At 48.9% G+C, this 16,218-nt stretch overlaps 1 protein-coding gene across 1 annotated transcript; it reads right to left on the minus strand.

The window, feature by feature from the left end:
* Positions 1-4,370: 4,370 nt before the first annotated feature.
* ADAMTS1 (ADAM metallopeptidase with thrombospondin type 1 motif 1) lies at positions 4,371-13,009 on the minus strand. The gene is made up of 9 exons (XM_076352466.1): positions 11,898-13,009; positions 11,139-11,485; positions 10,564-10,696; positions 9,962-10,129; positions 9,376-9,662; positions 8,943-9,129; positions 8,665-8,840; positions 7,605-7,780; positions 4,371-7,230 (listed from the first exon to the last, which is right to left on the minus strand). Exons 1-9 carry the CDS (start codon positions 12,424-12,426, stop codon positions 6,489-6,491), a joined length of 2,745 nt encoding a protein of 914 aa, XP_076208581.1. The 5' UTR covers positions 12,427-13,009; the 3' UTR covers positions 4,371-6,488.
* Between the last annotated feature and the right edge of the window lie 3,209 nt (positions 13,010-16,218).

Consider the following 16,218-nt stretch of genomic DNA (forward strand, 5'->3'; position numbering starts at 1 on the left):
ACTCGATAATATTGGAGAAAATATTAATTTTCAAATGGAATACTCAATATTCAAATGCAGTATGTGGGAAGAATCATGAGCTGGTAGAAACTCAAATTAGTTTTGTAGCATTCTTACACAAAAGTACAGTATGTTAAGGATGACAGATTTTGCTCTGGTTCAACTTAGATTTGGGATGCTTAAATTTAAATATTGTCCAGGCATCTGGGATCTCATTAGCTTATGGTCACAGGCTGCAGTATGACAAAGGACTATCCTTTATCACACTGAAGCTATCGAGCACATGTAGCCAGCTTACAGGCAAAGGTACTGTATGAAACTGTACTTCTATTGCCCAACATTAAATCTCTTTTGCACAAGACCCTCTTACACTGTCAGGTACCGTAAAATAGATCTGCGAGTCCAAACAATGCTACTTTCATCTCCAGCAATAATCAGCCTGCCCCAGGCTCCGGGAGCACAAGCATTTATTAGAACACCATGTTCATAGCGCCACTTGTTGTGAACCTGGTAACTATGTTTTGACTTCCCTTCTGTTGATACAGGTTGTTTTGCATTTTGAGGGGGAATATCAAGCATGAATGCATGTTTGTAGCCGCTGTTTTACTAGGAAAGCATCAAGGTTTGGTGCTGCCGTGGAAGAGCTATCAAGCGGGCGCTGCTAGGAGAGGTGGCAATCTCCTGGTCTGTTCTTTTTCTGCCTCCACATGTTATAACAGTGCACTCTGTTTATGCAAAATGGGGCAAAATGCAAATGTTTATGCAAAATGAGGGCTATTGCTGAATGCTTACTTACACTCCTGTTGTAGCCTAGACATGTCCTAGGGATTCGCCTCTGTTTTCGGGAGGTGTGGGGGCGGGCAATAGGTTTGCTATATTTGGGTGACCTTTGCTAGGGAAAACTTTTCACCTAATTATACCCTCTTTGCCTTGAGGACTAAGTAGTCCTGACCATATCACACAGGATTTGATCTTTGCTCCAAATGGTGGTTGGTAGGCATGTTTGCAATTGCATGGGATGAAAAGCTTTCCCAGGTGTATGAGGCCCAGAATAACAGCGGGCTGTTGAAGCAAAGCTGTGCGAGCAATTTCATAGCCAGCCGATGAGCCGAAGCCAGACATGACGGTGGGAGTGTTTGCTGAGGAGTCTGGGCTATTCTTCTGAAGCTGCCTTTCTGAATTTCTTTAGGAGTATTTTCTTCTCCATTCCTTAACCTAGCTAGCAGGTTAAGGTATTTTGTGGAAAATTTTCCCCCCACCTAGACTGTATCACCTGTTTGTCCTACAACATTCAACAAATCACGTTACTTTGCATCTGTTTACCCAGTTGCGATGTGGCAATGATAAAAGCAAAGGTCTCACGTGTTTTTCTGTACGAGGTGCACCAGACTTTACTGAAACATAAACAGTGCTTGGAGGTGTTGATTTGAATGAAAGCTACTGTGAAACTACAAACAAAGGAATCCAGTTGCCACATTACAAGCTGTGTGGAGCTGCATTTCAGAAAGTGAAATGCCAGCTTTGCTAGTACCTGGCAAATCAGAGTGTTGTTCATGTACATAACTCTGGGGCCTTTATGCTCTAATTCAATGTCCTGACATTAAAATGACAGCTCCGAATATACTCAGGCAACTGATGGCTCTGAAATGCAGGTATCAGCTGCTAAAGTGTATAGCAGCTGTAGACAATTTCAGGATTTTTCCATACCACATATATAGAATTATTTCTTTACTCTGATTCTTTACTCTGAAAGCTCAAACAGAACCAACTGCTGTAATAGCCACCAACCTTTCTCTGCTCTGAAACCACATGTATTACAATCAGTGGCAAACTAGTTATTTGGGCAACACCAACATCTCTTGTTTTTACAACAACAATTGGACTAAAGAGAGGGGAACGCGGCAGCTTAAGAACTCTATCACATACTGTTTTTTTTTTTTTCCTGTTTACTGTTAATACAATTTCAAGCAGTAAATCATATTATTTATGATTTTAACAGTGTCACAGGAAAACAGCTACTCCAAATTTTCTAGTAGCACCATTTACAGTGCTTACCCAGCATAGATACCACAATTTTACATCTAATCAGCCTGGAAGGTAGTTCTCCAGCATAACTATTTTCCTCTTTGAACTTCCAGTTATTTTCTAACTTGGATGGTGAAGTTTGAAGATTGGGTTCTGGAGATCTAGCCCTCAGATTGGACTTCTGTGCCAATGCCAAGCTCTTTAAGGCCACTGAAAGGCTGGAAAGAGTTTTTCCTCAGTCTCATGATGCCTAAAATGGCAAAGAACTACTCACTATGTTGCTTTCATTTGCCCCACTCTGCCAACAGAGAGATTTTAGCCTTACCAAGAACTGGAGGATCACTCAGCTTTGAAAGCAATGAAACCAAGGGTGATTAAGGAAGACACTTTTCATTCATATAGACACCTGCCTCTCCCCACACCTCTGAAAATACTTGAAGATACAGATTTCATCTACCAAGCCCACACTACTCAGCTAAACCCATTTATCTTATGACACCAAAATGTTAAAAAAACAGGCTATAGCATCTGGCTTCTCTGAACCTGGGAGGAAGCTGGACAAATTTGGCTCCAAGCTGGAGTGAGGTTGTCCTCAGCTGAAATGCTGGCCACTGGAAACCTCCCACCCAACCTGTCAAGCTGGACAGCTGAGACAACCTGGTTGAAAACAACAATCTTCGTCCAGGGTCTGGAGCCCATTTGGGCGTCAGTGGAACCAGTGGCCCTGGCCCAAGGAGAGAGAGCCTGGGCTGGCAGAAAGCACCAGCTCTTACACCCATCCCAACACAAGCTTCAGTGCCCCTCCTGCTCCCAAGAGCGTGCCTTATGAGTCAGTAATGAAGTGTTGCGATTCCTGCTCACAGTAACGAACGTGCACACAGAAAGCACTTAACTATCCAGTCCTTTGTAATAAAACCTGTAAATTGCCAGACTCTTGGTGCAGGGGATGTGTTTAATCGTGATCTTGATTGCTACACAGCTAAACTATGCTCCATTGTTTTTGGTTGTTTCCCTTTGCTGGGTCACCCAGAGCAGCAGTCTTTCTTGTAACTAAAGGGCGCTTTGGAAGGGAGCAGTTGATTGCATTGCTTAATTAATACATTATTTGGAGCACGTTCTCTATAACCCAGCTCTATTGCAAATAGGATATAATTTCATGAACCATATCACTGTATAACAGATGCAACTGCTGACAAGTCACGATCTAGTCAAAGAAAAATACGTAGTCAGTAAACTATGACTGGGAAATGCAGTCTTGGTCAACTGCGCTACAAATACAGGTGACCAGCTGACCTTCTGCTGCTATGTTTATGCTCTAAAGAAATGAATGCCACCATAGCAAATAGGCTGCCATTATATCATAACTTTTTATTAGTCCATCACTCATTTTATTATGCAGTCGTTTGCAAGAGTGTTAAAAAAAAAAAGTTGTTATTGCCATTTGTTACTGTAAAATACTGAATGTGTTTGATTTCCTTCACCCCCTCTGACTCCTCACTTAGCTCTAGTTAACCATGGGGCCGACTGATCTAATCTAGGTAATGCGGGCCGAAGCGTTTTGGAAATGCAGAACACTTCAGCACCTTTTGTCAAAAAAGGGGGAATTTGCTGCATTTGATTGGATCCAAGTTCCCTTCAGCATGAAAGGCGGTGCCTGTGAAACACCGTTTTTCTCTCCCAAGAGCCTCCTTAAGCGCTACTGCAAGAAGTGAGAGTATGTCAGCACCTTGGGCTTGCTTTAATTGATACGGGTAGGTCCGGGAGAAGCCGTTTCCTCCGCAGGGCTTTCTTAGCTTTGCCTTGAATATTTCTTCTAGGTTGATGAGAGCAAATTTGGGCAATCACCATCACCCAGAAGTCGGGGGATCTCGCCACTTCTGTAGATATGGCAGGGTCTTGCAGTTTCAGGACGGTAGCTCCTTGGGCCCTTAAACGGAGAGTGTTTCAGGCAACACCAACCGACAGCTACGTGTTAGGATATGAAGTCTACAAGGAGAAGGAGCAACAGCAGAAAATGAAAATAAAAATGCATTTTTTTCTCTTGAAAATTCCTCATTTTAACCTGCTGTAGTAAAATATACGTGTATATTGTATAACATACATACAATGAAAGTATTATTTGTTGTATTTATAAATACTTTTAAGAATTTATAAAAACAGAAAGTGATTGGCTCCCTCCTAAATAATGCTAGAAGTAAAATGTTCCCCAGTATTTTTGCATGTCAAAGACAAAGTAGTGCTCAATGAAGTGTGATGTGATGAGAATTTTTCTGTGTGCTTTAGAGGGGCCAGGATTTTATCCATGGAATAAAGTGGGAACTATTTCTGCAAGACAGAGTCCAAACATTGGCAAAGGAAGTTTTAATAGATTTTTACATGACACAAAGCCAGAAGTATTCATAAATGACTGATGTCTCAAATTCCATGGCAAAAATCCTACCGAGTTCAACAGAAGATTTTCCCTCGACTGCAGTGGTCATGAGATCAGAAATGAGGGAGCAAAAATCAGTTTCTTGATGCTTAGTATGTATTTTAACATTACAAAACGTGTTACCAACAGCGTTAGAACAGTTCATTCATACAGTACTTCTAATTAGAAAAGCATGATCAGGAGGCCCTCCAGAAATTTGTGAGGGAAACCTCTGACTGCTAGTTAATGGTTTTGAATTTTGACTGCTTCTTTCCCAGTAGGGTAAGGTTAAGTGGAGCAGGTAAAACTGCCACTTTTGGACATATTTTGGTGGTTATAAACACCACTGACAGCAATACTCCCTCTGTAAGCAGTTATTAAAACCAGTGGCATCAGTCTAGTTGCACTCCATTTTTTTTAAAAGATGAAACAACAGTGCCGAGCACCCTGTTAGTGGTTAAGTAATAAAATACAAAATTACCCCTTTTAACGTGGTATATGACATTATGGGTAGAGTTTTCCAAACCCCTTCACTAACACAGTCAATTAGTAGCCTAAGCTACCAGTCATTTTGAAAAAAGTGGGTTAGCTTTTTTCGTAACATTGCCTTAGATTCCAAGCTCTTTCCACTCGATGGGCTAGTTTTACTCCAGTGAAATAAAGACGCTCCATTTCCAAAATTTATAGGGTTCATTTATTACCTCTAGTAACATATTATACTGTATAAATACTCTATCCTTGTTATATGTCCTTTTAAAAAAGCGATAACTTAGAAGATCACATTAGACAAGAAGTATAAAAATAAATACGCTCATTATATGCATTTATTACAAATTATAACCCTTCCCAGAAGGGAAAGAAATATAAAATACTTATAAAGTATATAAAATCTATAGTAATATATTTTACTATATACATATGGAAAGCCATATTCTCTCATTGTCTATGGACTGGCACAAACTTTAATTATGCGAACGTTGGCGTACTGCTGTGGATGGACCTGCTATCCTTCAGCTTTGTCTTCCCGCCTTATCAGTGATTTGAGCATTACAAACCCATCAGAGGCCACATAGGAGAGGTTCCCATTCATAGCGGGATTTCTTTGATCTTTTTTTTTACCCAAATGCAAATAATTTCCATTGGCTGGGGTAAGGTAAAAGACTTGCATGTGAAAGCATGACTCAAATGCTCACAAATGCCATCAGTCTGGTTGACAGGATGGTAGGACCAAGCTCGAATCAGAAAAGCCAGTGGAAGCTACGCAGAAGGCACAAGGAGCAACTACTCAGAGATGCTACCTGCTCCATGAAGATTTCCACTTTTTCTAGCCTCTGGATTACATATGTCACCACAACGGCATCAGAGTGGACGAGAGAAATGGACAGGCACATTGCGATGACATAAAGATACTTTTAAAAAAATGACATTCTAGTTATTTGTGGAGTTGACTGACTGTTCTTTATATTTCTTACTCTTTACAGGTAGAGAATATGGCTTTATTTTTATATAAAACTATTCTCTGAAACAATAGCAGCCATGAATGATGCAGTTAAAGCTCCTTTTCCAATCCTGTTTTTTGCCCTTCGTGAGGTAGGTAAGCCTTGACCAATTACTTTAAGGTATCTTTTCCACTCCCCTTTCCCTCCCCTTCCTGCACGTGGGGACTTGATCAGTACCACAATATAAATCCAAAAGAAGGGAGAAATAACCGAACCCCAAAATGTTTGCTTAAACATGTTTTGGCCACTGCTTATGTTTTATGTAATTTGTAACAGACTTAAAAAAAGGCAATTATAATGCCCTCGGGCCTTATCTGCTGAAGACGAGTGAGTGACATGGGTCTGCTATCCTATCAAATTTTCAGTTGGCAGGGTATTTTTAGGATGCAACGCCAACTAAAGCTATTTGCACTGTCCCACCTCAATGGATCCTCACCATGAATTTTGTACGCAAAAACACATGCGCTGCCTCTAGCCCTCTTTTTTTCAGTGCACTGTTCTGAAGGAAAAAAATAAAATAATAAAAAAAATTTAGCTTTCCCAACTTATACTATTTAACTGCAGTCTGTAACATTGCAGAAGTCTATTAGGTGTTTTGGTTTCTTGGAAGGCTCACAGCTTTCTTGCGGCAGCACGCTGCCGTCGTAAGAAATACATTTCAACAATCTCTTCTTGAAACCTTTCCCGCACGTCTTAGAGCAGGGCGACCAGTCCCCCAGCTGCCACTGCGGGCAGGGCATGTCGGCGCAAGGACGGACGTCGCTGGGCTTCAGCTCCTGGGCGCAGTCGGCGGCCGGCCGCCCCCGGGGGTCCCGGCACTCCACCGCCCGCCGCTGCCAGCCTGAGCCACACGACTTGGAGCACTCGCCCCACTCCTCGATGACCCACTCGGAGGAGATGATCTCCCTGATGGCGTTGAAGGACTCTTTCTTTCTACTGGGCGCCTTCTCCAACCCAGACTGCGGGGGCTTCTTCACGAAATAGGTGAACTTGATCTTGGGCTGCGGCAGGTCCCCCACCGTGAGAACCTGGATGGTCAGAGGCTCCTTCAGAGGGCTGAAACTGCGGATCCTCTCCAGGGCGGCGGAGGAGCCGCTGTACCTCAGCACGCTGCCCTTGTAGGTGATGTCCTGCTCCAGCGTCGACAGGGTGTAATCGCCGTTGAGGACGTAGGTGCCATCTGCGGCTTTGATGGCGAGGAAGCTGCCGTCGTGCCTCGCGCCCCTGTGGTTTCGCTGCTTCACCTCGATGTTCGTCGCCCCGGCTGGAATGGTGACGACGTCGTGGTAGCCAGGTCTGCCCAAGAGAAAAGAGAAAGACTGAGTCCTCCGCTCTTCCCTGCAAAAGGGAAGAAGCTGCCCAGCACAAGACTGAATTTCATTTGAACCCAAAGCGTTAAACTCATGAGCCGCCGACCTAACTGAATTAATGGACTGAGGGATTTGCAAAGTCACATCCCACGTTATTGCTACGGCAGAGGCGTGCCCATGTGGAAGGGGCTTCCTTTCGCTGGGATCTCACTGTAAGTTATCTTCAGTCCGATGGCTCTGACAGATCAGATCTCAGTTCCAACAATAAACTGGGGCAACACCTCACTGACGTGGAAACCCAAAGCTTACACCCACAAGATGTTCACCAGAACAAAATAATAGCAGCAGTTATACACTCACTTTGCTCTAACAAGCGTGCCAGACACTTTCTTGCAAGTGGATCCATTGCCACCGCAGATACCGCATTTGTCAAACTTCTTATTGGATCCTATCATACGGTCGCAGCCAGCCTTTACGCACTGTCCCTGGACGCAGACGGAGGTGGAATCGGGGCTACACGGGGTACCATCCACAACCTTTGCAGGAAAGAAGCGGTAGGGCATTTGATTAGAAGATGCACGCTGCTTTGAAATTGTGTAATACAGACACATACAAAATACGGACAGGTGGAAGACCCGCAGCACCTGTATTTTCAAGGCTTTTGAAACCAAAAACCAAAGCAGCCCATAGATAGTTGGAGGTATGTAGTGCTACTTCATCTCACTCGCAAAAATGATGCCATGGTGGCAGGAGAAAACAACCGATTTCATTTTCTATTAGCACTCCCCTCAAACCCCTCCACCCACAAAACTGTTTTACTCATTTCATATAAAGAAAGAATGTTGTTTTCTAATGTCACTACAAGGTAGTCGTGTCCTTAAAGTACAGGACCAAAGTTGCTTTCGATGGTGTTCAATGTATCTTTTATTTCTAGGAGTACTGCTCTACAAAAAAACATCTGTGTCATCGCCCTGGTAGTTATTGGCTCTCAACTTCTTATGACAGTGAGTTCAAGTAGCTACGCAAGAGGAACAGTTTTCCTTCTGTTTATTTTAAGCTGTCAGCGTATCAGTAACTGGTATGAGAAAGCACCAATGTTTTGGCAAAGAACCCCCACAGTTTTCCAAACATATCTCAATGTAATCAAACTGGTGGAAGGAGAGGAAAGGAAACTAGGGTGGAGTGGGTAGAAGAGGCGGTACGTGTGAAATAACTGGAAGGGCTGTGTCAGAATATTTAAAGCATGCTTCCACTGATCAGGCTGTACATGTAGGCAGAGGAGAAGGAAGAATCTAGCTTAAATACGAGAAAGACGTAATTTCAGATTTCTACACTGCTTGACTCTTAACTTCACATAAAGAGTTAGAGGAAATAAAAATCTTATTCATGATTAGATGGAAGAGGTATAGTTTTGAAATACCTTTGGCTGTAAAACAAAGAAGTATCCTGTTCCTTTTGCTCGGCAGACCAGCTTGCATCTGTCTTTTGGAGAGACACCGGCAAACTTGGGCGTCCACTCCACTGCGGGTCCGCTTCCAAAGGGAGACTTGGAAAACTCGTTGTGCTTTTCACATTGTTCCTCCCTAAAGGTTTTGCCTGCAGGCAGAGGAAAGACAGGTGGACATTAGATCATCTTCTGTACATGCTCCTCCTCCACAAGATACCCTTCCTCCGCCTCAAAAATGGGGAAAAGATTACCGTCATTGTCCGGACAGTCCTCGATGTTACATGATCTGTATTGCACCCGCTTCCCTTCACAGTATTTCCCCCCGTTCCTCGGGACGGGGTTGTCGCACTCCCTGAAGGAGTACTGCACTCCACCGCCGCAGGTCCGGGAGCACTCTCCCCATGCCCCCCATGCCCCCCAGCTCCCATGCACCGGTGTCTGGAATGACAAGCAAAAGCAGAACAAAAAAGTTAATACAGTAAAAGCAAAGCAAAACCAAACCACAAAAACCACAACCGTGCTCATTTTTACCTAAGCCACTTGCAAAAAAAAAAGCTCCAGGTTTGTTTTATTAGCTATCTGCCGCCATTTATTCAAGCCCTTTTAACTGATCGCTCCCACTGAAGCATTATCTGTGCTACTCTGCAACCCAGGATATATTCCGATTTCTCTTTTAATACTTACATCATAATGCTTCTTCTCAGTTTTATTCACACACTTGCCATTCATGCACCACTTCCCTTCCCCGCAACTGGTGCCGTCTGCCCAAGGGAAGTGTTTGGTTTGGCACACGAGCAGTCCTCCAGAAGTGCCAGTACACCACAGCGTCGTACACGTACTGGCTGCATCGGGGCAGTGCTTGGACTCATCTCCAAATGTAAACTGGCACTGTCTGTTGGCGTCGTACAACGTGCCAGGCAAGTCAGAAGGAAGCTGGATTGGTTTGTGGGGCTTGTCCAACAAACACTCACCTGAAAAGGAAGAAAAAAGAAAAAAAAAAAAGCAGACGATGCTGTCAGTGAGGTCGGTTTCCAAAGGGAAAAATGTATTTCCATCTCTGGAACTGCATTTGCTTTGTAACATAAGTCTTTGAGCCAATTTGTGCCACCGTTTTTGTAGAACTAAGGGTCTTCTAAATTCATTTGCAGGACGTAAAAGGTTAATCCTATGCTGTAGCAGAAAGCACTCTGTTAAGAAAGAAAAAAAAAAAGCAAAGCAGCCCAACACAAGAGCTTAAACGCCACATGAATGGAAAGCCTAATAATCTTACCATGACCGTTATCCAAAAACGTTGTAATCATGTAGGCACTGCATGGAGACCAAGGCTGGCTGCGATCCAGATTGGAAAGCATAGATGCCATCATGTGGAAATCCCGGCTTATGCCATTAATACCAGCACACTGCTTTGCATCGTCATGAGGCATGTTAAACACGTGGCCTTAAAAAAAAAAAGAAGGAAAGTGTGGGATTTTAGGAAGTCTGTCCTATGCATTACCAATACTATATTAAATATTACTCTAGAGCTGCTCATAGCCTGGTCTTTAAGTAATAGCCTGAATCTGAGTACTGCCAAACTTTAAGCAGATGGCACTGTATCTTCGCTCCCCTCACAGGCTTCTCACATGCTTTTTTTCTGCAATCGGTCAAGTACACAGCTCCTGCAGACAATGCCGTGCAGATCGGATTTGCTTTCAACCCTGTTCAACCCTGCTACATGGCAAAGCTTTGCCTCCTCCGGACTGCACCGGGCAGCGCAGGGTGCTCCGTGCCCCTCAGGGCGGGCCTGTGGTGCCGTCTGGGCAGCTCTTTGCTTTACGGCATCGAGCTGGCTTCAATTAATCACGTGAAATCGCCTTTCAAAGTTTCGAGTACCTAGTTCGTGGGCTGTTGTAAAGGCAGCCTGTAAACCATCGTCTTCTATGATAGAGCAACTGCGGTTTAGATCACAAACTGTTCCCACATCAGCCATCCCAAGAGTATCACATGTCTTGGCACCGCAGAGGTCCTGTAAAAAAAGGCAGTTTCATTATTAATCAGATCAGAGACTTAACCTTGGCAAGAAACATCCAGCCCTGGCAGTTTGCCTTTACTTATGGAAAGAGCATAAATACTCAGCACTTCAATGGGTATGATGGCAAAAATCTGTCTTTGGAACATACACAAGGGTTACACGTAGAAATAAAACGCATAATTTCCATACTAAATCTGCTAAAAATATATGAGGCAGAAATACGTTGCACATGCTGTGAGTTTCACCTGAGACGGCGCAAACAGCAAAATAAACGACTAACTAAAAAGCAGTTCATTTCATTTTTAGCCTACTTTGCTGAAGCTGTGATGACACAAGACCGCCTCTGAACACTTTTTTGGAGGTCTCCTGGCAGAGGGGGTCTCCGGGGGTAGGGAGCAATGGGCGTGGGGATGGATTTGACCTCTGTGTCCCTCACCTGCCTGGTGAAGAGGATTGCCGTGTCGTAGTGTTCGGCGTGCCGGTCACTGGGCGGGTTGTGCTGCTTCTGCCAGCTGCAGAAGTTTCTCAAAGTCAGGGCTGCATTGGAAGAGATATCGGGTCCCTTCCGCTCCTCGTAAATGACCATGATTTTCACCACCACGAGGCTGATGGAGTTGCGGATGCTGGGGTGCTTGTACAGCTTGGCCGCCACGGAGAGCAGCGTCAGGAGATAGTGCTTCAGCCCGCTGCCGTGGAACTCGGCCATGGACTGGTCGGCTACCAGCATGGTCTCCACATAGCGGGGGCTGGACACGAACCTTTTCTTCCTTCTGCTTCTCGTTTCTACATTAAAAAGAGAGAGGGAGAGGGAGGGAAAGCGCAGGTTAGCACAACAAGAGAAACACCGCTGCAAGAGACCACCGTAAGGAACCCAAAACCCACCGATACTCCAGATTTGCACCTAAGGGGTGTACCCCACGGCGCCGCGCCCGGCTCCCGCCCCCAAACTTCGGCAGCCTCGGCTGAATAACCCCCCTGAGTCGCCGCCGGGCAGAGGGGCGATACCCGGACCCGCATCTAGGCGGGAGCAGCCCCCCGCCGCCCCTCGGGGTGGGGATGAGGCGGAAGCACCGGCCGGGGCCCCGCCGTCAGCCCCCTTCGGGGCGGGGGCGCGGGTGGGCGCAGGTTGAGGCAGATCCCCCCCTCTCCTCCCCTCCCCGTCCCCGCGGAGGGCGGCGCGGCGCCCCGGCCGTACCTGCGTGCCCGGCGGGCTCCGGCCCCGCCGCCTCCGCCTCCGCCCCCGTCTCGGCCACGGCGCAGCGGGCGGCGGGGGCGGCCCGCAGGGTCCCGCGGAGGCGGAGGAGGTGGGCGCCGCGGCGGTGCGCGGTGCCGGGGGCCGGCTGGATGAGGTACTGGCGGCCCCGCAGGGAGAAGGCGCCGCGCATCCCCGCGCAGAGGCTGAGGGCGGCGGCGGAGCTGGGGTCCCGGTTGACGGTGCCGGAGTAGAAGCAGCGGGAGAGGTCGTCCTCCGGCGGCGGCGGCGGCCCGCCCAGGTACTGCAGGGTGAAGTCCGGGGCCAGGAAGCTGCTGTCGGGCTCCAGCTCCAGCGTCAGCCGCTCCCCGAAGGCCTCCAGGCGGAAGCGCTCCCGGCCGCCGGCAGCGCCCAGGCGCCGCGGCACCACCAGCGCCTGCCGCTCGGCGGGGCGCTCGGCGCTGCACAGCCCCAGCAGCGCCGCCAGCACCGGCACCAGCACCGGCACGGGCAGGCGCCCCCCGGTCCTCATCGCGGCCGCCGAGCTCGGGGCGGGGGAGGCTTGCTGCTGCGGCCGCTGGCTCGGCGGAGCCCTTTTTATTTCTTTATTTGTTTTTATATATATATATATATAGTTTGGATTTTTTGCTTTCAGGTTTTGGGGGTCTCTTAGTTTCTCTCTGTTGGGCGGGGAGGGGCGGGCGGGCGCCGGGTCCCGCGGTCACTGCAGAGGCGGCGTCGGCTTCCCCATGGCCGGGGCGCGGCGGCAGGGAGTGAGGGTCTGCCAGGGGAGCAGCCGTTCCCCCCGTCTGTCTCTCCGTCTGTCGGTCCTCTTTCTCTCGCTGCCGTTCCTCCTTCCCGCCGCCTCCTCAGCGCTCCTCAGCAGCAGCGGTCGGGGAGAAAGCTCCGGCGAGTCTCCGCTCGCCCCTCCGGCAGCCCCGGGACGGTCTCGCCTGCACTTCCACAGCCCCGCGGGGCGGGGGTAGGCGAGCGCCGAGAAGCCTCCCGTCCTTGCAGAGCGGAGCAGAAAACGGAGCGAACGCCACCCCCGGCCCTCCGCGCCAGGCCGGCCGGGCCCCCTCCGCTGCGGTCCGGGCGCCTCCGCCGTGCGGGGTGACTGCGGCAGCCGGGGCGGCCGTTGCCGCCCTTTATGGGGTTTGCCCGGGCCGCCCCCACCCCCGGCGCGGCCCGCCGCCCCCCGCCGCGCCGCCCCTCGGCCCCGGGCCGCTGAGCTCACTGCGTGCGTAACGCGGCCGCGGGCGGCCCCCGCCCCCCCTTCCCTTCCCTTCCCCCCCACCGCCCCCGACGGGGCGGGACGGGGCGCGGCGCGGCGCGGCGGGCAGAGCCCGGGGTCGGCCCTTGGCTGCCGGGCGCGGGGCGGGCTGCGCACTGCCGCGGCGCGGCCCCTTCCCCCGCCCCCGCGGCTCCCCCTCCCCGGGGCCCGCCCGGCGGCGGGGGTGTCCTTCAGCCCCGGTCCCCGCGGGCAGCCGGGCTCGGCCCGGGATCTGTGCGGGCCGGGAGGGGTGCGCCGCCGTCGCCCCCGCCCCTGCCGTCAGCCCGCGCTCCGCTGCGCCGCGCTCCGCGGGGGCGCACGTCGCTCGCTGGAGCGCCTGGACGGGCCGTGCGCGGCCGCCGGCCGGGGGCTGGGGTCTCCGCCCGGGGCTGGGGAGCGGCAGGTGGACGGCCCGGAGCTGCTGGGGGGGGGAGGGGGGGAGATCCCTGGTCGTGTTCGTGGTTTTTGCTTTTCTCTTTTTTTTTTTTTTTTTTTTTTTTGAAAGCAATTCTTGCCCTTTGACGGCCCTGATAGCTACAGCCAGCGGTGCACCTGTACTTCTGGGAAATGGTTCCTTTTCAATCACTTAAACAGCGGCATTTGCGTAGGTGCAGCCAATATGTTCCTTTGAAGCCACAACCAACCATAGTGGTACGGCTAATCCTCTTGAATCTTTATATGCAACACGCATGCGATGTGCGCAGCCCGAGTAATGCTGCCTTCTTGTTGAGGCCTTTTTGGAGGATGAGGGCGAAGAAGTGGTGAGCAAATGCGTGAATGAAAACCGAAGCAGCGTACCTGTTGGTGACAGCTCCTGGACTTCCAAATTAAACAAAAGATGCTTCAGTGTCAGTCGACACTGCGTTTTACACAAGCGTAAATCTCAGAGGCTGAAAACAGAAGTAGCAAAGTATATCATCCTTGTGACAGAGCGAACATTTCTAAAATTCTCGGTATCCACTGTTCTCTTAGGATGGAGTGTCCCATTCATGCCACTAAACCTAAACCGAAGGGTTTTCTTTCCAATTTAAACCATGTCAGATAAACTTGGAGCCACGCTTCTGTGTCAATCGCACAGTCCGATCGCCTGCTACGTTCCAGTAATGCATTTATTTCCCATGGTGTTCTGTAAACCATACAAGCGTAGAAACACACTTTTTTTGAAGCTGTGCAAAAAACATCTGAAAAGATGAACCCAATTTTCCAGTTCCTTATTCCACAAAAGTGCTGTTGTGCAACATAGTGATGAGCAAAACCAGAACTGGGCCTCAAATGAGGGATTTTCCTTGGTATACAGCAGGAAATGCTGGACTTTTTGAGCAGAGACTTGGCTTTGAGAGGCTGCGACTGCTGCCCATCAGTAAGTTAGGAGCGGAAATACCCATTCAGTTACAACAGAGGCCTAATTTTTTGCTCTAGTCGGAGAGGCGTGCCAATCTCTAGCCTTATCTTTGAGATCGGGTAACGTGTACCCAACTCTGTCATGCTTTTCCTAGGATAGAAAACTCACAACAAAGGTACGGTTTGTTCGTACTCTGAATTTTGTTTTGCATGTGAGACGTACCTAGCGGTTGTACGTGTTTTGACTATTTAGGGAATCACTAGTCTAAAAGTCTAGAGATACGGTATGTAAAACACAGAATTGAAAGGGAAGCATTTTTATAGTTTATTTTTGAACTTACATTCGTTCAAGATAGTTAGGCTTGCAAAGACGCTAATTAAAAATACGAAAACCTCCTAGTCTGTCAGCATAATCGGTGTAACGCATAGATCGGCGGGGACCAGAGCTAGGCCACTTCGGTGTCCACCCAGGACACGTCCACCCAGGACACGTCCACCCAGCTGCCAGCTGCACCTTTGCGGTAGTATTTTGCTGTTAGCTTTTGCTTTAAAAATCTCTGATTGGAAAAGGTCCCGACCACCTTAAAACAGCCTTTTTTTGGTGCGACAAGTCTTCCCGATGTTCCACCAGGTGGCACTCGCCTATAAAAAATTTTTCTCGGAGGGTGTCCCGGGGTTCCTCTCCCGGGTTTCAAACCGTGCTCGGGCGGAAAGGCTTACGTTTTAGTACCGTTCTCCTAAATAGTCCCGTGACGAAGACGGCAGTTTTCCTGGCCTTTCTCGAGTGTCCAAGAAGGTGTTTCAGCAAGGGGCTGGGCAGCTGCCTTGCTTTTCCCCTAGCCGCGCGGTGCGCGGCTGTGAACGGGCGGGCCGGCCGGCCGCCGCACCGGCGCTTCCGCGCTACGCCAGCGCGAACCGCGCCGTGAAGGAGCTTTTGCAGGGGGGGGGCTTGCTTCCCAAAAGACAAACGCCGCCGCGCACCAGGCGCGGGGTCTTGCAAGCGCCTAAACCTGCTCCGGCGAATGGCCCCGGGGAGTTTCGCTGGGTTTGTTCGAGACCAGAAGGCAGGCGCGCGCCCGTTGGCCACCCGCGCCCTAAGCTGCTCCGCAGCAACTCCAGTCACGCGCTGCGTAAATCACGATTTGGCAAGCGACGCGTACTGAACTTCTGCAGCATTGCCCTCAGTGGGATAAAAACCCAGAGAAGGCGCAAAACTCGCCGTTTTAATAAATTTCTAGTGCTTCTTGGGGGAAAAAACCGTCAAGGAAAGGCGCCAGAAACTTGTAATGCAAAGTAAGCCACCAGATGGAGCTAACAGATCATCCTATTTTAGGCTACAGCGCAGGAACAGCTTTTTAAGGCTTAGACCTGCGTTGTCAGTACCTGAGCAGCATTAACAAAGGTGACGCTTAAATTTCCTTGCCAGGGTTTGTATAAACTGCTGTTCCCAAAATGAAAAAAACCCAAACCCTCACTTTTTCAGCCTGTTCGTTTAAATGCTGCGGAACGATAGCTTCCTTCAAAGACTGTTATAATTCAGAATTAAAACAGCAGGTGGCACATTAGGCCCACTGAATAGGGGATTAAAGACCTGATGCTGTTAAAAAAATCCTCAGGAGAACACTTCCGATAGCCATAAGCCTTTTTTTTTTTTTTGGTCGGAAATTCATCTGATTTTGCAGAAGTCTTTTCCCATCGCTGCTTGTGACT

This window comes from Aptenodytes patagonicus, chromosome 1 (assembly GCF_965638725.1).
Source record: "Aptenodytes patagonicus chromosome 1, bAptPat1.pri.cur, whole genome shotgun sequence".
Classification (NCBI taxonomy): Eukaryota; Metazoa; Chordata; class Aves; order Sphenisciformes; family Spheniscidae; genus Aptenodytes; species Aptenodytes patagonicus.

Coding starts and splice junctions, on each gene's coding strand:
- ADAMTS1 (XM_076352466.1), bottom strand. CDS start 12,426: ATGAGGACCGGGGGGCGCCTGCCCGTGCCGGTGCTGGTGCCGGTGCTG. Junction 10,130..10,563: donor TACAACAGCCCACGAACTAG/GTACTCGAAACT, acceptor TTTTTTTTTAAG/GCCACGTGTTTAACATGCCT. Junction 7,231..7,604: donor GGCACGCTTGTTAGAGCAAA/GTGAGTGTATAA, acceptor TCTCTTGGGCAG/ACCTGGCTACCACGACGTCG.